At 43.4% G+C, this 25,320-nt stretch overlaps 3 protein-coding genes across 19 annotated transcripts in view; 1 reads left to right on the top strand and 2 right to left on the bottom strand.

The window, feature by feature from the left end:
* The first annotated feature begins 631 nt into the window (after window positions 1-631).
* Window positions 632-12,227, top strand: ccsapa (centriole, cilia and spindle-associated protein a). Of its 4 annotated transcripts, none has more exons than XM_024802837.2 (5): window positions 632-758; window positions 3,073-3,160; window positions 4,507-4,901; window positions 7,798-8,147; window positions 8,539-12,227. In XM_024802837.2, the coding sequence occupies exons 3-5, from the start codon at window positions 4,535-4,537 to the stop codon at window positions 8,716-8,718; spliced, it is 897 nt and encodes a 298-aa protein (XP_024658605.1). In that variant the 5' UTR covers window positions 632-758; window positions 3,073-3,160; window positions 4,507-4,534; the 3' UTR covers window positions 8,719-12,227. The 4 variants fall into 4 exon arrangements, with proteins under 4 accessions (XP_024658605.1, XP_014262767.1, XP_076740685.1 ...); XM_014407281.3 differs by having other exon boundaries at window positions 7,795-8,147; XM_076884570.1 differs by having other exon boundaries at window positions 648-758; window positions 3,096-3,160; window positions 7,795-8,147.
* A 556-nt stretch (window positions 12,228-12,783) lies between these two features.
* Window positions 12,784-17,813, bottom strand: cdc6 (cell division cycle 6 homolog (S. cerevisiae)). The gene is made up of 12 exons (XM_004562206.5): window positions 17,658-17,813; window positions 16,347-16,724; window positions 15,883-16,146; window positions 15,542-15,741; window positions 15,156-15,304; window positions 14,523-14,629; window positions 14,256-14,395; window positions 14,068-14,168; window positions 13,817-13,884; window positions 13,542-13,720; window positions 13,236-13,376; window positions 12,784-13,101 (listed from the first exon to the last, which is right to left on the bottom strand). Exons 2-12 carry the CDS (start codon window positions 16,711-16,713, stop codon window positions 13,009-13,011), a joined length of 1,809 nt encoding a protein of 602 aa, XP_004562263.3. The 5' UTR covers window positions 16,714-16,724; window positions 17,658-17,813; the 3' UTR covers window positions 12,784-13,008.
* A 964-nt stretch (window positions 17,814-18,777) lies between these two features.
* The window catches only part of LOC101471411 (uncharacterized), a 34,828-nt gene continuing 28,285 nt past the window's right edge, over window positions 18,778-25,320 (bottom strand). For 5 of the 14 annotated variants that reach the window (XM_076884562.1, XM_076884564.1, XM_076884560.1 and 2 more), the window contains 4 exons: window positions 23,838-24,158; window positions 22,974-23,066; window positions 20,880-20,966; window positions 18,791-19,992 (listed from right to left, as the gene is read on the bottom strand). In XM_076884562.1, the coding sequence (XP_076740677.1) occupies window positions 19,928-19,992; window positions 20,880-20,966; window positions 22,974-23,066; window positions 23,838-24,158 (566 nt within the window). In that variant the 3' untranslated portion in view covers window positions 18,791-19,927. Of the gene's footprint in view, window positions 19,993-20,879; window positions 20,967-22,973; window positions 23,067-23,837; window positions 24,159-24,428 lie in introns of all 14 variants that reach the window. The other 9 variants (XM_076884568.1, XM_076884567.1, XM_014407278.3 and 6 more) reach the window with 8 other exon arrangements.

The following is a 25,320-nucleotide window of genomic DNA, read 5'->3' as shown; positions in this document are numbered from 1 at the left end:
AAGCCTTGAGACAAACACAGAGTTCAAGTTCAAGAGCTGAAATAAATCCAGTAGTTAACCAGGCTAAACAATACGCTGACTTTCTTCTCACCCCAAAACAAAGAGAATAAATATTGTCTTGGATACTGAGTGACATATTGTAGTTTCTACAAGGTGGTAAAATAGAATTACATTCCCAAGTTCCTATTTGTAAAAGCGAAAACCCAAACATCACTGGTTAGGCTGTGGTCCTGGCCCTACAAGAGACCATTTGTAAATAACCTTTTATTTAATTTATTTAGGGGTTTGTTGTTGTTATTGTTTTCTCCTCATATCTTGACTGCTCTGATGGAGACAGAACACGCATGCGCGGTCTGGTGGAAGCGTCTTAATGTAAAACCACATTTCATTTCATATCAGTCTAGTACTGTTATACTTTAATCCAGACAGGGATAAATAATAGACGAGCTCCGGATGTCCAGGATATATATTTCAAAATAAAGCTTCCGACCATCTAAACTGAATGGTTTTTGCCTGAAATCAGCCTGAAAGCTATAACATGAGCAAAGTAGAAGATTTTATCTTGAATATCCTCTTGATTAATCACGTCCCTGGGATGTTTTAAAGCACTTGTTTGAAAACCAAAGCCGGAAGTTGTATGTGCTATTGCTGCTAGCTTTCTAACTGAGCTGGGCGTTTGGTGCCAGTAAGCAGAGCGATGCTCGCCTGCTGAGAGACGGGGTTTAAATCAAACGGAGTCCCCCTGGTACACAGACTTGGTGAGTACATATATTCCTGACTTTAATGCCCAATCAGACTTTAGTCGTCAGCCTGAGCATTGAAATGACTCCGTGTTTACAAACGAAGCTGACCGCAGCGGGCAGGTGAGGCGAACGGCTGTGAACATGGCTGTAGCCTGCTTTCACTCGGTTTGGCATTTCAAACCTCAGGTTTACACACTTCATTTATTAACTTCAAAATACGTCGGAGCTGCAACGTTTTGCTCTGCTGTGTGTTTACAGACTAAAATCTTTAAAAATGCTGCGAGCTGGGGTGTGACTGACAGAGTGAAAGGCTTTGTAACAAGACAGTGTGTTTCAGTTACAGAAAAACACATCGGGAGAAATGCAGTAATCAGACAGTGACAGGATAATATACACTGAACAGGTTTTGTCCTCAGATCGGATACAGGCTTAAAAAATCAAATACTGGCTTATTTTTACTTTGAGTAACAACAAGTGTTAATGTATAGAAAGAAAAGGAAAGTGCATGTAGGCGTGTAGACTGAAATAGACTGGATGTTACTGGTCGTGTGGTGTGAGTGAGTAATGGCTGTAGTACAGCTAGTTGTAAAGCTGTAGTAAACCTCAATCCTCCCTGCTCTCAGGGTAATCTGATGTGGCGGGAGGTGGGCGGGGCTTACAGGTAGACTACACCTGGCAGAGGTACGTCACCAGGTTTTGCAGGTGAATCTCGAAAAAAAACCAAACAGAAAATGTAAACATTTAATAGGTTTTATGTTATGTTACGTTATCGATATATTTTTACTGAATATGGCCAGAGCTTTAGATGAAATCAAGCGGTAAAGCTTGTTATAAATGTTTTGTTTGCATATGATGCATTAAAAAGAAGTCCCAGGAAGAATGTCAGTGTTTGCATTCATGATTATTAAAGGTCCAGTCAGATTTAGTGCTAATAACCTCCAATGGTTTTCCCTGATCTGTGGCTAACAGCAGCTGCAGACGTGGATGGGTGGATGATGGTATCATGGCTGTTTTGCAGTTTTTGACAGGAAAAAAATGCTTTGATGCATGAAAGACAATATTATTATTGTACGTTCATTTTGTTGGACTCAATTATTTTATGTGTTAATGCATTCAAGCCAAACTGCTGCCTGTCCTGAGTTATTACCAGTCCCACGGGAGGCTCTCCGAGGTTCATTCCACCTGGGTTGAACTGAGCATCAAGTATCTGGTGCTGACTGTTTGGCATCGCTACTTGAATTCAATTCTGAATGTATTACGTACATGGTATCACACATTGTATATCCATGTATAATGGCTGTTGTAAATTTAAGTCTCTTTGTCATTAAAGCAAATGTTTATAGTCGTCCCTCTGTCCTTCTGCTAATGGGCAGTATTCAGAAAACACAGTGACAGCTTTGTTAATGTAGCAGCAGAAGAACAGACTGATCAAACCCTCTCAATGGAAATCTGAACCACAGTGAAATGCGACACTGTGTGTTGTGCTGGATGCAGCACAGGGTTAATATCCACCAGAGCTCTGAGCTGACGTGGAAAGTAAAAGAAAAAAATGGCAAATAGATAATTGGGATGCAGCTTTTAATTTACCTTTTAGTGAAGTGGATTAAAACATTATTATTCCATTAACAGTGGAATAATCCTTAAAGGTACTTTTTGTAATTGCCTTCTGCAAAATTCAACTCAATGTTTTTGGATGCTTGTTGGTGTTCCTACTGTCCACATGCTTGTAAATAAAAATGTGTTCAGGGTTACTTGCCTGGTAAACAGAGGTTCCCTTTACTCTAATCAGCCTCTTCTGCTACACATTTGATATTGTTTAGAAAGCAAATAATGCACATTTGGGATATAAAGTTAGTGTTTTTGCATCTTTACAGTCTGTTGTTGGCTGCAGGGCTGCAATGATTCATCGAGTAATTCGAATAGTTTGCATAAATGTTTTGCTTTGATGCTTCGTTCAGTGCCTGGCTCTGTAGTGCACAGATGTGTTAAAATGTGTTAAACAATGTAAACGTGAGTGTTTTAATGTGGATCGTACTACAATACGCAGATGAACTGTTTACTTATAATTTAACCAGTCTGGTATGAGACTGGTATTACAAAGCCTGCTGCTGACGGCTGACGGCAGCCATCACATTTTACATGGAAGCATACCTGCAGCAAACACGGGTGAGTCTAAAGAGGGGTAGATACAGTCGATGGTTTAAAACTAGTTATTTTGCAATCATGTTTTTTGTATCGAGCCTTAAAAGTTTCATGGACTTGATCTCTCAATCAAGATAAAGCCTCCCACTCTCAACAGCACTTCTCATTCCACTTCATCTTCACCCAGGTTTTGTTCTGTTTACCATTCAGTCACCACTAACCATCTGCGGTGGCTGTAGCTCAGGAGGTGGAGCAGATCATCTACTAATCGCCAGGTTGGTCCGGTCGGCATTCCAAATATCCTTTGGGAAGATACTAACCCCAAGTTAATCTCCGATACATCCATCGGAGTATGAATTTGTGTGAATGTTAGAAAGCACTTTCAGCATAGAAGTGCTTCTATGAAGTGAATGAGGTATGTTATATAAAGGTCCATTTACTATTACACCACCTAGAAACTAGCAGGACTTTGTAGAGCAGCCCAGATATTTCTGTATGTTCCCCAGGAAAGGAACTTTCCCGACAGGATGTCTGTTTGAGGGGAGAGAAAAAACTCAGTGTAGCTGCTTCTGAAAACTGGGGCATGGCTCTTGATGCTCATTGGTTAAATTCTTGTCAGTAACTGTTTCTTTGAAAGTGCAGCCACGTAGAAGAACAACAAACAGCAGACTTTTAACATTAGTATGAACACTGCAAAAGTTAAAGAATGCTTTGCAGCAGAGTTGCTTTTTATTTTTATTTTTTTTGTAGTGTGAAAAATCATCATTTATTATGCTTTAAATAATTTTATGACATATTTATTCAGGAGTGACCAGGATTCATGTTCTCTTTTTTGATTTTTCTTTCTCATCTTCTTCATCTGCCTCCTCCACCACTAATCTCTCCTGGTCATCTCTCTCCATCCCTTCCTCTTCCTCCTTCAGCAGTTTGATTTCATTCTCACGTCGCAGGAGTTTATTTGCTCAGTGTGAGTCTGCCCACGTTAGGTCCACTTGAAACAAAGTTTCACTAACAGCCCGTGAATAGTGGTGAACAGGAGCTAACAGCAGTGCTTATTGACAGAAAATCGCAGCTCACCTCAGTATCACTGACGTTGACTCGCTGACAGTGTAAGGGATAATATTCAGGCCGAGTCAATATCAAAATGTAATAAAAATCAGGTAAATACCAAAATTTTGTAGGGCTTCAGCTCTCGTCCAGTATAATGTGAGAGGTTGTTGACAAGATGATGATATAAATCGCATGAATGTCAGGATTACACGTCACAGCATCAGTAAACAAGTAAAGGGAAAGTGTTTTACTTCCTCTGATAGAGAATATACCCTGTTTGTTTACTCGTGGTTGCCATAGTTAACTGCCTCTTCATAATGTTTAGTGGATTTTTAGGCTTATTAACAACAACAACAAATGTTGAATATGAAGCTGCCAGGCAGGAAAAGAGGAAAACCAAAGAAAAGATTCATAGATGTAGCGAAGAACATGCAGAGGATTAGTGTGAAAGCAGAGGAGGCTACTGATAGGAAGAGACTCTCAGTGGTGACTTCTAATGGGAGCAACAAGAAGAAGACGACCAAAGAAAAGATTACAAATTTGTTTCAAACTGTATTTTGTCTCCTTGCAGTGATTGGCACCAGGCAATAACAAGAACCATGGTGACCAAGAAAGTGAGGACAGAATATATGAAGAAGTTCAGGGACCCCAAATGGGAGACGTTTTCTAAATGCTATGAGGACTCTGTGAAGTACCGTCTGACTCGCCGGGTGATAGAACACTCCCACAAGCCCTGGTTCTGGGAGGGCTGGGACAGCGGCTCTGACTCCAGCGGCTGGTCAACACCAAGGCTGACCAGGAACAAAGTGGTTCCTCTGTCTCTCCCGCTGCCGCCCACATCCTTGGAGGTCAAGCAGAGGTTGTTGGAGTCAAAGACCAGTCCTGTGCAAAAGCCAGCGTGCGAGGATGGAGAGACTGACGTGGGGGACCGGGACGCTGCGGTTGTAGATGCGGCACAAACCACAGGTAAGAGAACGGGTCACCAAGCAGAAGTTCTAAACATATGCTTGATTAAGTTTCTTAAATGTGATTAGGCGCCGCTTCTCTCCCTGGTAAATGTTTTAAACATATCGTAAAAATTTCTGCTTTGGACAAGACATCAATTTGGTTTCCGAGACTTTGTGTCATAGCAAGGGTACATTTTCCAGAGAACTGCAGTTTCTGATTAATATTCTTTCAATTAGTCTGCAATGTTGCGTGGAGATCAGGGGCAGTACCTGTGGACTGGCAGACCGGGGTGGTGGTCCCCATCTTTAAGAAGGGGGACCGGAGGGTGTGTTCCAACTACAGGGGGATCACACTCCTCAGCCTCCCTGGGAAAGTCTATGCCAGGGTGCTGGAAAGGAGAGTTCGTCCGCTAGTCGAACCTCGGATGCAGGAGGAACAATGCGGTTTTTGTCCTGGTCGCGGAACACTGGACCAGCTCTTTATCCTCTCCAGGATACTTGAGGGTGCATGGGAGTTTGCCCAACCAGTCTACATGTGTTTTGTGGACTTGGAGAAGGCATTCGACCGTGTCCCTCGGGGTGTCCTGTGGGAGGTGTTGCGGGAGTATGGGGTGTCTGGCCCATTGCTACGGGCCATTCGATCCCTATATAACCGTTGCAAGAGCTTGGTTCGCATTGCCGGCAATAAGTCGGACTCGTTCCCGGTGGGTGATGGGCTCCGCCAGGGCTGCCCTTTGTCTCCGGTTCTGTTCATAATTTTTATGGACAGGATTTCTAGGCGCAGCCAAGTGGCGGAGGGCTTTCGCTTTGGTGGCCTCAGAATCTCATCTCTGATTTTTGCAGATGATGTGGTTCTGTTGGCTTCATCGGGTGAGGGCCTCCAGCTCGCACTGGAACGGTTCGCAGCCGAGTGTGAAGCAGCGGGAATGAGGATCAGCACCTCCAAATCTGAGGCCATGGTTCTCAGCCGGAAAAGGGTGGAGTGCCCACTCAGGGTCGGGGATGAGTTCCTGCCCCAAGTGGAGGAGTTCAAGTATCTCGGGGTGTTGTTCGCGAGTGATGGGAGAAGGGAGCCGGAGATCGACAGACGGATTGGGGCTGCAGCTGCAGTAATGCAGACGCTGCACCGGTCCATCGTGGTGATGAGGGAGCTGAGTGTAAAAGCGAAGCTCTCAATTTACCGGTCGATCTACGTCCCTACCCTCACCTATGGCCACGAGCTGTGGGTAGTGACCGAAAGAACGAGATCGCGGATACAAGCGGCAGAAATGAGCTTCCTCCGAAGGGTGGCTGGCCTCTCCCTTAGAGATAGGGTGAGAAGTTCGGCCATCCGGGAGGGGCTCAGAGTAGAGCAGCTGCTGCTCCACATCGAAAGGAGCCAGCTGAGGTGGTTCGGGCATCTGACAAGGATGCCCCCTGGGCGCCTCCTGGGTGAGGTGTTCCAGGCATGTCCCACCGGGAGGAGGCCCCGGGGCAGGCCCAGGACACGCTGGAGAGATTATATCTCTCGGCTGGCCTGGGAACGCCTTGGTGTTCCCCCGGATAAGCTGGAGGAGGTGGCTGGGGAGAGGGAGGTCTGGGCCTCTTTGCTTAGGCTGCTGCCCCCGCGACCCGGCCCCGGATAAAGCGGATGAAGATGGATGGATGGATTCTTTCAATTAACCTACCAAATAAACTAGAAGTAGCTCTGATAATAACCATGTCAATCATGATGTGGCAAAAACTGCAGTTCCAGAAGTGGCCACTTGAGGCTGGCTCCAAAAGTGAGTTAGTGTCTATACTTGTGATAAAATGTTAAAACTTCACAGCTCTCAAATGATTTTTTACTCCATGGTCCATTGATCAGTTTTTTTCAACTACACAGTAGGGAAACGTTTTTTTAGATAGATAATTCTTTTGAACAATGGCTGAAATGTAGGCGTGGCCATTTGACCTTGCCATGGAAGTTTCAGTTACATGTCTTGTCTCTGCATCATAACTGTACAAGTTAGGCTCAGTTTCCTAATCAAGCCTTCTAGCATTAACACATAACAGCATTCCCAGTCTCTCATACAAACATGGTCTCTTCTCAAAATAAGAAACCCAAACCCATCAGGTGGCATCACCCACGTCCCTCTCAGGTACTGCTCTACCGTCAGGGCTCAACATTGTTTGATCCTCGGCTGTACTTTGTGTTAGCTTGTCAGCAAGCAGCATGATGCTTATGGTGCACATTAGACCTGCTAAACATGAGCTGCTTAGCTTCGTTGTTGCAAGGATGTTGACATGTGGGTCAAAGCCCTGCTCAGTGCAGCCTCACAGAGCTAACCTTGTTTTACTCTTCTGACAGTTGATGATGATGATGATACTACATTAACTCAAATGCAGTGTATTTTGTCCTGAAATGCACAAAACTAACTGTAGGAGAAGAAAGTGACCATGTTTGCATTTGTGCTTCAATTTCACCTTTTCTTTTTTAGTCTTCAGAAACAGTTTGTAAAGATCTAACAGATGGTGTTTTTTGTGAACCCTTTGTAAGCGTCACTCTGACAGTACGAGGCACAGAGGCTGGTTTACCTCAGGAGACAGCAGTGCTATAAACGTTTGGACTGAAAGTTCAGCAGTCAGATGGGACTGTTGTTGCTGAGACACTGAGCTTAAAGATAAAGGATCCATTGTGTGCCTTTGACATTTGTGATGTCTGCATTTCAGACAGGAGAGTGCCAGGAAGCCTGCTTATCTCTGAATTTCACAGTCACAAATAATTTCATATAGATTGAGACACAGCAGCGCTCTGCAGGGTCACTGTGGAGCCATCCAGCTCCATCGAGTGGTTGATTGGTGTATTGGTTTAGTTAGTTAATCTGTTTGTTCAGTCAGCAGAGCTCAGTGGATATTTAAACGATTTCACTGTTTCCTGTGTTCTTGTGAAGCAGCAGTTGTAGAAAATGGTGTGAATGAGGCCGGTGGCAGTTCTGTGGCGGTGGCTCCAACAAACAGCGCACCCTCAGACGACACACCGACAGACAACGGGCCAGCCGACTCGGCGTCTTCTGATGCGGAGCCAGTAAAGCCAGTATCCCGACGGCAACGCCGCCGCCACACGCCACGCTCTGAGCAGCCGCACCGAGACAGTTCCCAGGATGACAAACCAGCCGTGATCCGTAAACCGCCGAGAGCAAAGAGCACGCCGGTGATCAGCACCAAGGAGAAGGAGAACCACAGACCGTCCAGCCGGCTGGACTGGAGCGAGAGACAAATGGAGGTCAAGAGGACAACCAATGATGTGAGCGCTGATCTCAGTTGGGATACTGCAGCACTTTTAGAGCCTTTAAAGCTCAGGGCTCATGGCAACAACAAATATACTTTACTCTTATGACCACTAGCAACTTTTCAGAATTACAATCAATAATTTGACTGTTTTTAAGTTATACGTTCAGATTTTAAACACCATTATATCTCAAGAGACAGACTTGCTAACTAGAAAAAAACACGTAGCACATTACCAGCCTTTTTCTTTCTCGGCCCGTCCTTGGTAGTGCAGGGGTCCTGCAGCTCGACCTCATTCACAGGACAGCAGAGAAGTGAAACGTGTCACCGAACACGCAGCAAACATGAATAATAAAACACCGGTGTAGCTTTGGGAAATGACTCCTCTCTCTGGTTTCTCCTCACAGAGTCACACTTCTGATGCCTGCGTTCAGACCCGCAGGGAGTCTGACAAGCGGAGCTCCAGGCTGGACCGCCGGCGGGCTCGATCGGCTGACCTGGAGAAGATAAGACGCTCGCAGCTGATGGTGGTGGACGACCGCTGGATGACAGAGTACATGCGCTGTTTCTCCGCCCGGCTTAGGTAGAGATGGGATCCACCTAGAATCCCTAAATACCAAGTTTCCTTACGTGCAAATATCAGGAGGAAATCATTTCTCATTTTAATTAACAATCCAGAGAGAGAACCGTGTTGCCACAAGACAACACCGCTCGCTGCGTTGTCTCCTTAGTTGACAAAGAAATAAGAAATAAAGTGAAGAAGTGGGACGAGCTACTGTTTTCGATCCAGTTGATAAAGTTCTAAATAGTTTATGAACATCAAGTTTACAATTTTACCTTTCTGTACATGGGTCGTTACAAAAAGTACCTTTTTTATAATAAAGATCAGAGATTCGATTCTTTTAACAGATTTGGGACTATTTTACGTATCTTTGGGATTTCAGTAACGAAATGACACGAAACAAATCGAATTAACTTAAAATTCATTTAATTCGCTTCTCTCTGGGATCTTAGATAACTTCTCTCAGTTACTGGGTGAATTAGCGCTTGAGCCAGGAGGGTGTCACTGCTCATATGAGAAAGGGACAGTGTTACACGAGTGTGTCTGATCACTGAGCAGCGGAGTTATCAGCTAGACTGCTGCGTCCTTTGGAAGATGTTTGATGTAAGATGTGCCCTTACATCAGCGTTTATCTGCATTCACGACCTTGCTGCTTTGGCTTCCTGATGGAGACAAAAAGCTCTTAAAAGCAGCTGTAGCAGAGGACGGACACAGCTCGCAGCTGTTTATGGCGCCCCCAAGTGGTCAGAAGCTGCAGCTTTAAGCGCTAAAATGCTCCAACGCTCTTTTTTTAATTCAAGATATTTTTATTGAGTATTTGTGGATATAGTTTACAAAGAAAACAAAGAAGGCGGAAAACACAAACTGTTTACAATGAATACAAAACAGACATGTTGGAACATTGTTTTCCTCTCTTATTATTTACCAAACAAGCAAAAAAAAAAACCAGAAACAGAAAAATAAAAAGTAACAAAATAACAAAATAACAAAAGCCACAACCCGGGAGGGATTATGAGCTTCACGTTCCCGTTAAGACATCCGACCACTCTGGAGAAGCACATCCGTTAGTCAGCTGGAACATCCTTAAGTTGAAGTTTAGAGAAGTTTTCCAGAAAGAGACCCCAAATTTTATCAAATGTGCCTTTTTGGTTCTGGGTGGAGCAGTGGATCTTTTCCAGACTGAGACACGACATGAGATCAGCACACATCAAAATAGCACGCCTAGCCAAGAGGGAACCAAAGGACAGCACCCTGCGCTTTGCTCTGGGAATATACTTATCATCCTCTCCCGCTTTACCACAGAGAGCAAGTAGGGGTTGAGAGCTAGTTTCAGGCCGGCAGCCTTGTTCAAAGTGCAGAAAACCTCCCAAAAGTTTGCCAGGGCAGGTCCACCGATGCTCTTTGTAGTTAATTTCATCTATGCAATAGGTGTACAGAACATTTATTATGACTTGTGATGGTATGCTATAGCCTTTCCCACGTCTTCACTTGATGCCACATTACACGGGATTATTTATGACGAACTAACGAGACAACAGGAACAGTGTTGTTTTGCTGCAGCATCCTGTCAGAGCGAATCGCTGCTGTCGAGAGAGAAAGAAAAATACTGTCCTTAGATTTCAGACTAAAGACCATTCATGCAAAAGTTGTTAACCATCACCTTTTGTTGTTGTTTTCCCTACGACAGTAACGATCGGCTCTGCAGGAACAGTTCAGATTTCTCTTTCTGAACACTTTCAGATGAAATTGGCTGAACTGTGTTTCTCTGGTGTTGTTTTTTGTATGAGAATGAACAATAAAATGACTCGTTCTTAGATTTTCTATACATGTATCTACAAAAAAACACACCCACGTCTCTTTTGAATGTATTTAGTTTCTGCTCTTCTTTCATTTAGAGCTCATGTTAAACACACATTCTGTTTTCAGCTCTCTCTCATGAAGCCAGCTGTGTGTTTACACCTCAGAGTTTGATCAGAGAAAGGCCCAAACTGGAACTTTTGATATCTGTGTATTTTGGATATGAGGACTCGAGCTTAGATTAAAAGAAGTGAGAAACACATGATATGTCAAATAAAGCTCAAATCGAAGGTATTTTTACAGAAAAGGTTAGTTTATTAAATTGTAATCATTGTAATTATTTAGATCAGGTAACTGTTAAGCATACAGTATATTTATTGCAGAGTGTAGTTGGTGTGTTTTCACCTGGGGCAGCTTCTTTTTTTTAAATTGATTTTTAATCAGAAATAACCTGAGTGTAGTGAGTGTAGTGAATACTCCACAGGAAAAAAGCTTTTAGGGTAATTACGCAAAACTAGATGCTTCTAAAACTTTTACGTGAAATGAGGAGCAGCCATCATCGCCGTACTGCTGTCTCTCTTATTTTTTTAAAGACAGCCACAACGTATCAGAATTCCAGTTTCAAGTTTCTGCGGCGTCCTGGTCCACCAGGCCTGAAACAGACCTACATGTTTCCATCAGCGTGAAGAAAAGCACACGTGTTAAAGCGTTCTGAGTTTGTGGCGTCTGTTATTTGTTGATTTTAACTGAAGATTGTAAACACACTGTGAGGTCATGGCTGCGTCTCGTGACTCAAACTGAGGGCTAATCGTCACTATGTACCAAGTTTACAGCTTTGCACTCAAAGAATGTTTGTCGTTTTCACACCAACCGAACCTCTTCACTCTGAATGTTCACAGCCCTTCGTGTTTGTCCTGACACCACAGGAACTTTAAAAACCAGTGTTTGTGCTGTAGGTGGCGACGGAGATGTCCACACGCTTTACTGAAGTAAAAGCACTAATGGTTAAAAAAAAGACTCAGTCGTGACTAAATGTTCTGTTGTGTAAGAGTAGCGAGTATGGTTTCGCAATTAATATGTTTGCCTATTGACTAACTCTGTTAGAGCTGTGAGTGTATGAGTGCTCAGGGTTCAGAAAGTTGTAAAGCTTCATCCATGTGCTCAAAACATGTTGTATCTAAAGTGCACGAGTGTGTTTCTGCGTTGCTTCAACCTGAATGTGTTCTCACTGTCGGTCAGCGTGAACAGTCAACATCACTGACAACAGCAGCTATCAAGTATAACCCGAGGCATAACGTGATGTTGTTATAACCGAGGGCCCTCAGAAACCGAGTGAGTGCAAACACAGCTGTTAAAGACCTCGGAGTGAGAGTGGGTAAACGTACCTGTAGAGCTGCTGTGGATGCAAAGGTCCTGCTTTGGTTATTTATCTTCATAACGCATTTTAAACGTATGAATGTCGAGACAATCACTAGAAATGATTTGAGGTGATTTGAAAGTGGAAAAAACTAAATATGTAACACTTAAGATAAGCTGTGGAACAGAGTGGACGTGGGTGGAGAAAATGTTGCTTTGTCTGGTTTACCAGCAACAGATGAGAAGGAATGTGCATCACATGTCTGAGTATTTAATGCTGTCGACATATTTCGCCCACTGTATTTGTACTTAAAAACATGCACAGGCTATATTTTCATTCACTTTAATGCATTGCTGTGAATAAATTTGAACAAAACCTGATTTGAAGAGTTGATCTTTGAGCCTTCGTGCTTTGTTAACCATGTCTTGTAATTTCACCTGCATTTCTCCAGGTCGCACGGCTGAAAACGCTGCTTATCTTTGATTTCACTTGTTTTACAACTTAATATTCGCTGAGTAAAATTACACAGATATCTTTTAAGCATCGGTGTTTCAGGGGCTCCACAGCTTTGAGCTTTATTCTGCTGATTGGTGGACAAAGATGTAAAGTCTCAGTGAAAACTAACAGCATCGTTAAGGAAATCTGTGCAGACAGAATCAGAATCCCGTTCTTCATGTTTACGCTGGAAGTATATGCAATATTCCACAATATAAATGGAAGTATGAAATCAATAAAATCTTGTTCTGCAGATTCTACACATCACATTATTTAACTTCTTACACCCGAGCTGAGTAACTTTACCTAAAACCTTTCAAAGTGCCTTTGGAACAACATCTACAGACTCAGCTGATTTCAGTGAATGAACATTTGTCCTCAGTTATCAGCTCAAATATAGCGCGAGCATTTCAATGCACCGGTGACACAAGCAACAGCAGCTAAAACAGCTTCACTTTTATTCAAAGCTTAAAGAGGTTTCAAAACTGAAACGGTTGATTTGATGCAAGCTCAACATTCTGAACTCAACTGAGCGTCATTAAAACTACAAATTCCCAGCAAAAATGAGAACCAAAAAATGTCTTTGAAGAAAAAACAAAACAAAAAACCCCACAGAACATTGGCTCATTGTGCAACCTTAAAAATGAGTCTTTAAAAGAGGAACGATCACAAGGGGAGTCCTGCAGCGAGGATGCTGCCCAGCAGCGTTCGATCCTTCAGAGCGTTTTCGACATCTTTCTCCTCGATCTTCAGGAACACCTGCAGAAACAGACGCTTTAATCAGCCACGTTCCACTCGGTGTCTTGTTCCCTGATAACCCCTCGAGTTTCATTTTTAAGCAACAGAGGTCAAACACTGCACTGCAGAGCATTTCCTCGTGAAGCGTCGGGTACCTTAGTGAGACGAGCCTCTTTGGCCTTCTTCAGGGCAACGATCCCTCGACTCTCCAGCAGACTGCAGAGCGACAAACACTCGCCCTGACCCACTCCAGACACCTGCCTCTGAGCGCACAGGCGGCTGTAAACCTCATGGAGCTGAAACACAAACGCCCACGGGTCAGGAAACACCACCAGTCTAGAAACAGATTTGTATTTTCTCTGGCAGAGACGGAATAATTACGCATTAATGCAACAAGTTTCCTGATTTGCCACGACAACACGCTGCTAAAATCCTTTAGCAAACTAATATCAGCACCTCACCTTTCCCAAGCCGATCTCTTTGCTCTTCCCATAGCGGATGAGCAGCAGCAGGCAGCACACCAGCAGCTTCTGCTGCAGGGGGAAACTCTCTCCCTCTGAACCGCTGCTCTGAGACGCCATGCGGTCGCCGTAGACCTCCGACAGCACTCTCGCAACCTGCGGCAGGCTGACCCGGGACGCTGCAGAACACACAGTACAGGAAGTTTCCACCAATCAGCTGCCGTGTGACTTCCACCATCATCAGTTTTAACTCAAGAAAACATTTCACAACTCACCTTTACTTTCACCCTTTGGATCACTTGCTTTTTTCCTCTCATCAGACTCTACAATCTCAACTGCTCTCCTGAAATCAGCAACCAGAAAATCGTTTGAATGACATTTCACAGAAACATCAACTCAAAGAATCTGCACGAGGTCTCCCGAGAGCAGAAACAACTAAAATGCCTAAACGAGTGCAGAATCTAAATGCAAACACAGAGACATGATTCCCTAAAAGGTTAAAGAAAAAACAAGTCCAAGCATTCACCTGCAGATGTCCAAAGCTTTCCTGGCGTCTCCCGACACAGCTGAAACTTTCCTGGCACAGAACTGAACTGCAGAAGCGTCGAGGAGCCCTTCAGCCGAGGCCTGAGGAGAAGAAGACGCGGCGCTGATTAAATAAAAGTGATCTGTAAGGTTCCAGCTTAAGCTCTGAGTCACACAGACCACATTTACCTGTACAAGCCTGTCCTGTACAATGGCCGTGAGCTCCTCCCGGCTGTAGGGAGGGAAGTGCAGCAGCAGAGGGCGACACTGGGGACGAGCCTGCAGTCTGGGCAGGATCCGGTCAGTCAGATCCAGAGCGTTTGCAATACCTGCAAAGACATCAGTGGTCAGCATGTAGAACAGGTAGGATTTTTGTCAGAACACTCTGCTTTCTGTCTACAAGACAAAGATGTGAGATCTGGTGAATTTGGGATATTTGTTGAGTCGAGTACTTACCGATGAGACAGAGGCGAGACTTTGGCAGGTACGGCCATTCAAAGATTGTGTAGAGGACATCCTGGGCTTTGCTGTCCAGCTGATCCATCTCATCCAGAACAAGAAGCCTTAAAGGGGAAAAACAAACAAACAGACCCAATCAGTATCTCAGCAGGCAGTAATTACAGTTATACTTTCAAAACATCCCAAAAAGGACTTTCAACCAGCAACTTTTTTAAAAGAATACCTTTAGTGGATAGTTTGCTCTAAAGTTCTAAAAAGCCACACCCTTTAGTCATCTATCATATACTTCCTTTTTCAAGTAAATGTGTGATAAGATAATGATAATTGATTTCATCTATAAAGCGCTTTTCAGGGCCCTCAAAGCGCTTTACAATTCCACTATACAGTCACACACTGGTGGAGGCAGCTACATTGTAGCCACAGCTGCCCTGGCGCAGACTGACAGAGGCGAGGCTGCCATATCGGCCCCTCTGCGCGTCACCAGTAGGTGGCAGGTGAAGTGTCTTGCCCAAGGACACAACGACCGAGACTGTCCGAGCCGGGGCTCGAACCGGCAACCTTCCAGTTACAAGACGAACTGCCAACTCTGAGCCATGATCGCCCCAAAGGATTGAGGATTTGTTGACTCACACAGTGGGCCCCGGGGCTGTCAGGAACCTCTGCAGTCCGTTCTGGCCACCAGATGCCTTCAGTTTGTCAGCCAGCAGTGGGAAGACTGCATGGGAGCTCCTCAGACTCATGCAGTTCACCATCACCGTCTGTACTGACGACAGCTCAGCCTGAAGGCACACAAAACGCAACCAGTTACTGACAAAACTTCAACCCTGGCTGTTACATAGACAATCAGGGAACAGGTTATTAGCCTGCACTCAGACTTTAAACTTGCACTTTAAGACCCTCAAACTCTGGAAATGAAGCCTGTGGGGTGCTGCTCAAACTCGAATCTTACTGCAGTAACTGAAAGTCGCCAGCAGGTGTCCCAAAGCACTAAACATGACAGACTCCTTCACGCTCACCTTCATCTCCTGCAGCACACAGTTGAGGCAGGCTGTCTTGCCTGTTCCCGGAGCTCCAGAGATGTAGAGGCTGCCGGGAACATGCTGAAGCACTTTGTCCTCCAGGAAGGACCGGATGGACGCCCGCTCGGCCTCTCTGGACATAAGGCGCTCGGGGATGGCAGTGTGGAGCGCCTGCTTCACACTCTGAAGCCTCATCTCTGGAGAAGAAATGGTGATAATGTAGTGTAATATAATATAATGTAGTGTAATATAATATAATGTAATATAATATAATATAATGTAATATAATGTAAGTGGGGAACAAAAAAAGAAGAAGAAAAAAAAACTAGAGTTCTTACTTTCTCCAAACAGTCGAGCAACGGGTGGCTTCTTGTTCAGATTTTTATGGATGGGGCTCCCTGTAGGCGTTTCTTCTCGTTTCGGAGATGATTTGGCGGTGGAAGGGGGCGTCTGTTGCCCCGAGGATGGGATCAGCTGACGACGAGCCTGCACCGGCGAGTTCTCATCAAAGCCGAGTTTTCGTGGTGAGGCCAGGCTCAGCTTCCTCTGTTTTGTAGGTGAGCACTGCAGGGAGGTGCCAAGGTTGCAGACATTGTCATCACCTTGATGGAGAAAAATGAGAAGTGCTGTTATTTGTTATGACTCGAGGCTGGCTTTTTAGGACCTGAAATTTTAATCCTGAAGATTCGCCATTTAAATTCAATTCACATTTTTTTTAGTCTAGAGGCACTGAAGGTTATTAGTACACAGAGCTGCATGAAGTAGTGGAACAACTGAAGCTTTTGAATTCACCGTTCAATACCTGTGCGCTTTCGAGGGCTGAGGGGGATCCGGCTTTGGAGACGAGGGGAGGAAGGTGCTGGCGGCTGGGCTGATGTGCGTCTGGGTGAAAGAGGGGACGAGAGGGCGACTGGCCGCGTTGGGGAGAGAGGAGTGGGCTGGTCTGTGTAGCGTCTGGGGGACAGTGGGGTGGACAAGTTAATGGGACGTCTCGGGGAGAGGGGTCCGATCCGCGTCAGCCCCGGGGCCTGAGGTTCAGGCTTGATTGGTGACACAGCTGGGGACTTCTGGGGCTCCGGCTTCTTGGAGCGGGAGGAAACTCTGCAGGATTTACGTCGAGGGAACTGAAGTGTGGGCTGAGCTCGTCCCTGGGAGCGTGTGCTGGGCATTTTGGATTAACCTAAACGAAGACAACATGTTTAAGCACCTAAATATGACACATGATTCAGACATCATTTAATTGTTAAAAAATAATAAGAACCAATGTTTTGTTTGGCTTTTTTACATATTTATATATGCATGAACAGAGCCGTAGCCAGAATAATATGATCAGAAATATATGTGAAGATTAAACACTGATGGGATTTACGATGAAGTGCGTGTTCCTATTTGGAAATACATAAACATGCACTTTTGTGTAAGGACCACCAAAAAACAAGAAGACTTTCGACTGATTCACAGGCAAATTATTACTAAGCCCAAATTTCACGACTGTAGTTTTTGAGTGGAAATGTCTGCTGTGGGTCTTGAAAAACGGGCAAAGGCATTTCAGAAACAATCGTGCCCCCAAATAAACCTTGCGTTCATTGGTTGTACAAATCTTTTCGCATCCCTCCACGATCTGCTGTCCTATCAAAGTCGTTTAGCTCAGTTGCTCCAACATGCTACTCAAACACGAGCCATTAATCGCGTAACTTCATGTTAAAATTCAAAATCGCAAATAAAATCGTAGCACTGCGCTTAGTACTACACTAACAGCGCAAATTACATTTGTTATATCGCGTGATTCCTGAGCTAACAGTTACCTATAAACAGGAAATAATACAGTGTGCTCCACTAATGGCGCCAAACAAAGGCCTCGGCCTTTAAATAGCCGAGTTTCCACTTTGACCGGACAGGTTTTTAATCTAAAATATATCTGGAAGACTAAAAATGACTCCGAATGCATTTGTTTGCAAATACAAGCAAGCGTGTAAAGTTAACAGATATTTTAAGAGTAGTGGCAAACCTACGCTGAAGAGTAGACTACAGTAAGTCAGCTCTCTTCCGCCCGTCCAGTATCAAATGTATTTTTCTTTTACGAGTTAAATGAGCGTGTTGGTAACAAACGTACCTCTTAAATTAAGTTGATAGAAGTCCTCTCGGTACAAAGCAAAACGTGTTTTCTTTTCTCTCTGGCCGCCCGAAACCAAAGTTGCGCCGAATCTCCCGCAACTCTTTCTAGATCAGCTGTCTTTCCCGCCGCTGCCCTCTGATTGGCTTAGCTGAGTGAAGCTCATTGGCTAAAGCGTTACGGAGGATGTTACGTCGATGTTACGTGCCCCAGTCGGTGGCGGGAGTTTGAACACAGAGTACTTTTTTGGCGCAAAGTTCCCGGGAACTTATACGTGTCCAAATCTGGCATATTTACCTGTTTCTCCAAAATAATTTACGTTATGGAAATAATCAGAGTAAACTATTTTAACTACCATGTCACTGCACTAAAACAATAACACAAAGCATTAATAATATATAAAGCATATAAATATATATTTAATACATAAAATATTTTTGGGACATTACTACAAAGACACATTTTGCTCCCGATTTGCCATGGGCATTTTATTGTTGCCTTATTCAGAACTGAAGATAAGTGTTGATTATCTTATATCCTTTCGTTAAAGTGGCGAATGGTGGTTAGCACTATTTTCTTACAAGGAGGTTGGGTTTGAATCCAAGCAGGGGCCTTTCTTTGTGGAGTTGGCATGTTGTCCCTGTGTCTGCAGGTTTTTTGTGTTTTTTTAAATACACTCACCTCTTTTTACTGCCCGTGTGTTTATATACCTCTGGAATATGTTGTTCGATATTGTCTTCTCTCTCCCATTGCTACTTTATCATCCCTGCTCGCCCCTTTTTTATGTCTTTGCCTTCACTCTTAACTGGTTATGGCAGATAAAATCATCCCCGAGTCTGGTTTTGCTGGATGCCAAATAACTTCCAATTGTCATTTTCCCTCAACTGGACTCTTTACCTCACAGTAAAACAAACCCCAAGGCAGCTTCTGTTGTGAAATTTAAAAAAACCCCACAAAAAAACAAACAAAACCTACAACACCAAATAGAAAAGCCCGATAAAATGAATACAACATGAAGCCACAAACAGCTCTATAAGAGCTACACTACAGACTGTAGGACTGATGGAAACTGCCTGGTTTTACCGCAGCTTTTAGCCATCGGTGAACAACTCCAGTAATTGGGCAACAGAACTGTTTTGCTTTCAGTCTTGTCAACAAAAGATAACTGCACCCATGCCAAACATTTAGCATGCTTACTCATCAAAAGACTCGGGGCCCCTCATTCAATAAAAAGTCATACATGTAAATGCAGCGAGCAGTGCTTATACTGAAAATAACCAGACATTAGAAATGTGAGTAGCTTCATTGATTTTCCCCAATCTTGAGCGAGTGAAGTGACGTTCAGGAGGTTTCATCAGCAAGTCAAGTTGTGTCACATTCAGTATCATGTTTATTGATTTAATCATCACAGTCACCTCTCTCTCACTCACTCACACACACACACACACACACACACAATCATTCATCTGTTTCTGTGTTAATGTTTTACAGAGCGATGAAAGGTAACATTTATAAAACATTCAAAAATACAAACTTATTTATTCACATTATTGCTCTAGGAAAGGTCATTACACACACACACACACACACACACGGCCAGCCTCGCAAAGTTTCAATGTACAAAATATATGTGCAAATCCAATGAACCCACATTACATTCACAGCAGAACACAAACAGAAGTTTAAACTGAGAAAGTGTCATTTTCAGAACAACATTAGCTCATTTTGACTTTGATGGAAGCAGCAAAATGTAGGACAGATAGATGTGATAGCAATATGAAAATCATAGGTGACATGCGAGTTCAAGTTTTGAGAAAATTTGAACTCTGACCTTAACCTCCCACATATGTGAACATGATTATTTTGGGTCGTCTAGGCTACAGTTCCTCAATTTTGCTGTACAAAGCCTGATATCAGATTCTCAGAAACTACATCAGGTTTGTTTTTACATTCACCAGGTCTCAGTCCAAATAACAAAGACAAATTACAAATTCATCAAATGAGAGTTTGGGTCTTAGGAGGTTAAGGACAAGGTCAGAGATTCAAACTCATCTGAGAGGCACCTCTGGCATCACTTTGTCGTCGTGTTCTAGACTCATTGTGTTCACATGTAAAACCTCGTTTACAGCTAAGAGCTTGTGTTTTCCTTACACACAAAACAATTTTTTAAAGTTTAAACATTTGACACACATTCTATAATAAACCCACATCTTATGGACAGCACATGAGATTTGTTAATCACTGCATTCTGCTAAATTTCATAAGATGGTTTAATTTTCAGTGCGATCATCATTTGGTGGCTGGATCCATCCTCTGCACCGTCTCACAAAGCCCTCTGCAAAAAACAAATACTTTTTATGGTAGAATATGAAGCTGATTGAGGGTTTTTTTCTCCAAAACTTGATTCTGTTCATCTGGATGTAGCATTTTCAGTGGGAGAAACGTTTTGTCACTCATGCGAGTGACGTCTTCAGCCTCAGCTGACTGCAGGTTTCCACAAATCTTATCAACAGCACATTTGCATAATGACTGAAACCAGCCCACTGAGCGAACAATGGGCTGGGAGGTCAGGTCCTTAATCTTAATTATGCAAATTCTCATGACCACTGATCAACAACCACTGACCAGAACCCACTGATCAATGGCCATGAGTACCATCACAGAGAGTTGGGGAATGGCTGCAATCACAGCACTGTGAGATGGTGACAGATAAACCCTCCTCGATTCAGAGATGGTCTTTCCACGTACTGTTTATGAGATTGGGGAAACCTGCAGTCAGCTGAGACCATTTCTCCCACTGAAAACGCTACGTCCAGATGAACACAATCAACTTTTGGAGATTTACTTTCCTGGAATATTGAGAATGCATCAAGACAAAGTTTGTTTGTTTGTTTTAAATTAAGAAACCTAAACAAAAGTTTTACTAGACAGAAAAACAAAACACTACATCAATTACTTTCATGGTGAAAATGTAAATATATAGTAATGATTATAACACATTCTACATTTTTACATTGATGAGAATGTAGAATGTGAGGATCCTACACTGAAAAAGACGGCAGAGATAAAGTCTGGATCCAAAAACAAGCAAGCATGATTTTATTTAGGAACATTTATATGACCTTTGATTTAAGAGATGCATCAAGTTTCATCATCATCCAGCTTGCTGACAAAAGCAATGCCTAACTGAGAGGTTAACCGTTAGACTGACCACCAACTTACCGAGCTTTCCAAGCAATCCCAGAACAATCAAGAGAAGAGCGACGCCGCAAGAAAGAGCAATCCCAATGATAAGCATCATGTCACCACCTAGAAGTCAGAGATTGAAAACAAGGGTCAGTTTATTCCAACATCATTCTTTAATATATCCACATGACACACAAGTCACGCAAGTCCTGCAGTGAAGGGAAGGTCAAACCACAGATGCTCTCATTGGTCAGGATTTGAGATTTCTGTCACTTCTGCCTTGACTCTAAGAGTTCAGATTACCACGCGGGCTGTGGACACCTCAATTTAAATGAGGTCATTTTTAACCGACTATCAAATGCAGCAACTAACGCAGCAGTTTTTTTTTTGATGCACTTAACTCAATTATGCTGCATTTTGGACCTGGTTTAATCAACCACACGAATTTCATGTTCAGGTATTTTTCTAACCATCTGATGTTTGAAGTTTAAAAATCAGTCACAAGTTATAATGCTTGTGTTTACAGCAAGGGTGGGAACTCCAGGCCTGTCCTGCAGGTTTTAGATGCGTCCTTGATCCATCACAGTGGATTCAAATGGCCAAAATGCCTCCTCAACATGTCTTCACGTTCTCTAGAGGCCTGGGAATGAACTAATCGTTTGATTCAGGTGTGTTGACCCAGGGTGATCTCAAACCTGCATGAGGCCAGGACCTGGTTTAGAGCAAAAAGTGAGAAAACCTAAGAGCGTTGTTCATTTTCACCCAGTACTGGATTGCCTAGACCACAGAAATCTAAGTGAATACTTGTTTTCAAACCTCAGGCAGTCCAGATAAGTTACAAACTGACATAATGCACAGCAGCCTAAAATCTAAACAGAACAGGTCATTTTAAGGATACCCCACAGATCAGGCGTGAATGAACCTGAACTTCATGGCCTTGCTGGGCAAAAATATCAGTAACACAAATATTCACACTAAGCAAGGCAAGTTTATTTATATAGCACAATTCAAGGTGATCCAAAGTGCTTTATAAAGACGTTAAAAAACAAAAACAAATAAAAAGCACGATTTAAAATGAAAAAAAGGAACAGTAGATAAAATCAAAACAGATAACATCAGTAGTTAATGTAAGTTTTGAAATTTAAGCTTAAAGTGTGGATTTGGTGCTTTATTCAAATGCAGCTGAGAACAGGTGAGTCTTCAACCTGGATGTAAATAAACTGAGTGTTTCAGCTGATCTGAGGCTTTCTGGGAGTTTGTTCCAGATATAAGGAGCATAAAAGCTGAATGCAGCTTCTCCGTGTCTGGTTCTGACTCTGGGAACTGATAAAAGACCGGATCCAGATGACCTGAGGGATCTGGATGGTTCATACTGGGTCAGGAGGTCACTGATGTATTTTGGTCCTAAACCATTCAGAGCTTTATAGGCCAGCATCAGAACTTTAAAGTCTATCCTCTGACGGACAGGCAGCCAGTGTAAAGACCTCAGAGCTGGACTGATGTGGTCCACTTTTTTGGTCTTAGTGAGGACTCGAGCAGCAGAGTTCTGAATGAGCTGTAGTTGTCTGACTGATTTTTTAGGTAGACCTGTAAAGATGCTGTTACAGTAATCAAGCCTACTAAAGATGAATGCATGGACTAGTTTTTCCAGGTCCTGTTGAGACATCAGATCTTTTATCCTTGAAATATTCTTGAGGTGATAGTAAGCTGACTTTGTTATTGTCTTAATGTGTTTTTCTAAGTTTAGGTCTGCATCCATCACTACACCCAAATTTCTCGCCTGGTTTGTGGTTTTTAGATGTATAGATTGAAGTTCTCTGGTGACCTGTAATCGTTTTTCTTTGGCGCCAAAGACTATTACCTCAGTTTTGTTTTTGTTTAGCTGGAGAAAATTGTGGCACAACCAGTCATTGATTTCCTCAATGCACTCAAGCAATCTCACATTTTGTGAAATCACATGAGGAAAAAGAACAGCTTCATCACTGATGTGTGTATGCAGAGCCTGCTATTATGCATACTGTTTCACTGTCATGATTTAATGGATACTTAAAAGAAGTGAGCAGTCATTCAAAGGTTTTGAAGGTTGTGTCTCAACCAAAATCCTCTGGAGAAGAGCTCAGAGTAACTTACGTGGACCGACTTTCTCCACCGTCGTGTTGAGAGGAGCTCCAGTTGTGCTGAAACCATCCTGCCCCTTTTGCTTTTTCAGTTTGTCTTTGGTTACTGTTTAAAATAAATAAATAAATAAATAAATAAATAAAGAGAGAGACGTTCTCGTTAGCAGTGGTCTCCAACCTTTTGTGCGTCATGGACCGGTTTATGTCCGGCCTTTAAGGTGTTGCAGATAAATACAACAAAAATAAAACCAGTACCAAAAAAAGGACGATTTATTCATAACACACGGGAAAAGACCCAGTTAAGTTAAAAAACAAAAAACCCACCAACACCAAGCCTCAACTCTCACAGACCGGTACCAAACGAGTCACGGACGAGTACTGGTCTGTGGCCCGGGGATTGTTGACCGCTGGTCATTAGGATTCACACCACTAAGAAATAACCACAGTCACACATCTGGAGCTGTGCTGCGTCCAGGTTCAAGTCTTATATGTTGGGGTCGGGCATGAAACAACTTGTTCAGGCCTGTCTATGACCTGCATGGTCACTCACTGCCTGCTGTCCCATTTTAGACATGCACCCCTTTTGTGAGATTTGGATGCATCCCATTACTAACATGTACTCTAGCCTCAACAGGTTTGTATTACAGACAAATCCACAATTAGACTACTTTCATGTTTATACACACACACACACACACACACACACACACACACACACACACACACACACACACACACACCCCATTTTCAGTTTTAAATCATGTTATTCTATGTTTGCGTTTCCCCAAGTGGAAGATCATTTTATATCATTAAGTAGATTTCTTCATTACATTCATATCAAGTACATCAGACAACAAACTATTACTCAGGTCCTTACCATTAAGTTGAACACTACACTTGATCCTGAGCTCCATAACGAAGCCTGTGTATTCTCCACTGTGGGACATCTGCACTGAGGGGATCCACAGTGTCAGATTTCCTCTGTTCAGGTCTTCACGTCTGACTGTTGCATCCACCTCTGCATCATGCGACTCCTGTTGGTGTCGATAGGAGTAGACGACCACACTCGGGTTGGTTCTTGACCAGTCCATGGTGAACGCAGACAGGTTGACAGGGGGGACCACATAAAACGGGAGGATGACATCATCACCTTCCTTTGCTTCAATTTCCGTAACCGGGCAAATGGCTCGAGGTTCTTCTGGAGAGGAACAACAGCTTGAGTACCTTTGAATTAAGGTCACGATCTCATACCTTAAAACAGCAGCTGTTTCAGCTGAACACTGCTCCTGGACCCGTTTTATACTTGAACATAGAAGTTATGTGCTGTCCCCCGAGAATAATCAGCGAGTTTGCTCAGGTCACACACGCCAAACGGCTTTTCCTAAAAACAACAAGTGAAGAGCCCGCCCTGCTAATGCCGTATTGGTACCCACGAGCTAAACAGCCAGCAAAGTGCAAGTCAAGTTACCCTTCAGAGCTCCATCAGATGACGGAAAACACACAGCTATGCATGACATGAGTAGGAGGTCGCGTGGGGAACAAAGACGAACAGACGATCTCATCATGTTTCACAAACCGGTTTAGCGCGCGCGACTTCATTCAAGACTGCGCAGCCTGAAAGGGGAAGTTACGCCAGCAGCCGGCGAAACCTACGTCAGTCTTCCACGACGTGCCGTTTTCACACTGACCCATCAGCCCTCTCCTAAAAGATAACCGGACCAATAACTGACCCCGCCTCAGCCGCTTACTTCCAACACCCCGCTTTTGGTCCGGTGTGTAGGAGTCTTTCAGAAAGTACACACCCTACTGTACAAAAGTCTCGAGCCACCGATCATTTCTGTTTTGAACGTCAGCTGCCGATTGTGTGGTTGTCCTGCACTGCTCGTGTGTCTGGGATCACTGCCATGCTGAAGTCAGATGGGTCCAAATCAGTCAGCGCCTTTCTGCCACTCCTTTTGTTCTTCATTTGTCCAGTTGCAAGGACACACTGCACAGCATGATGGGATGATGGCACTGGTCTTGGTCTAATAAGTCTTTGAGAATGGCCTCGTCGGTACAATCACGCCTGGTAAAGAATCCAGCGTCCAAAATGTTTTTTGAAAGACCTTAAAATAAAACTATTGCTCAAGATGACTTAATACATTTACAACAACATCCAGATACTTGGGGGCAAAAGAATCCAAAACTTGTGGAGTGGTTCGTGACTTTCTGCACAATGCTATGCAACAGTGCAAAAACCAAACAATCTGTTCTCAGCTGAGTAAAGTATATTCAAAAGACCAATATTATCTTCTGACCCGATCCACTCGATATCCCAAACCTTTAGAGAATACTTACTGAATAACCTAGAGTCTTCACTG

Source organism: Maylandia zebra, linkage group LG6 (genome assembly GCF_041146795.1).
Source record: "Maylandia zebra isolate NMK-2024a linkage group LG6, Mzebra_GT3a, whole genome shotgun sequence".
NCBI classification, from domain to species: Eukaryota; Metazoa; Chordata; class Actinopteri; order Cichliformes; family Cichlidae; genus Maylandia; species Maylandia zebra.
This window is presented reverse-complemented; position numbering and strand designations above follow the sequence as displayed.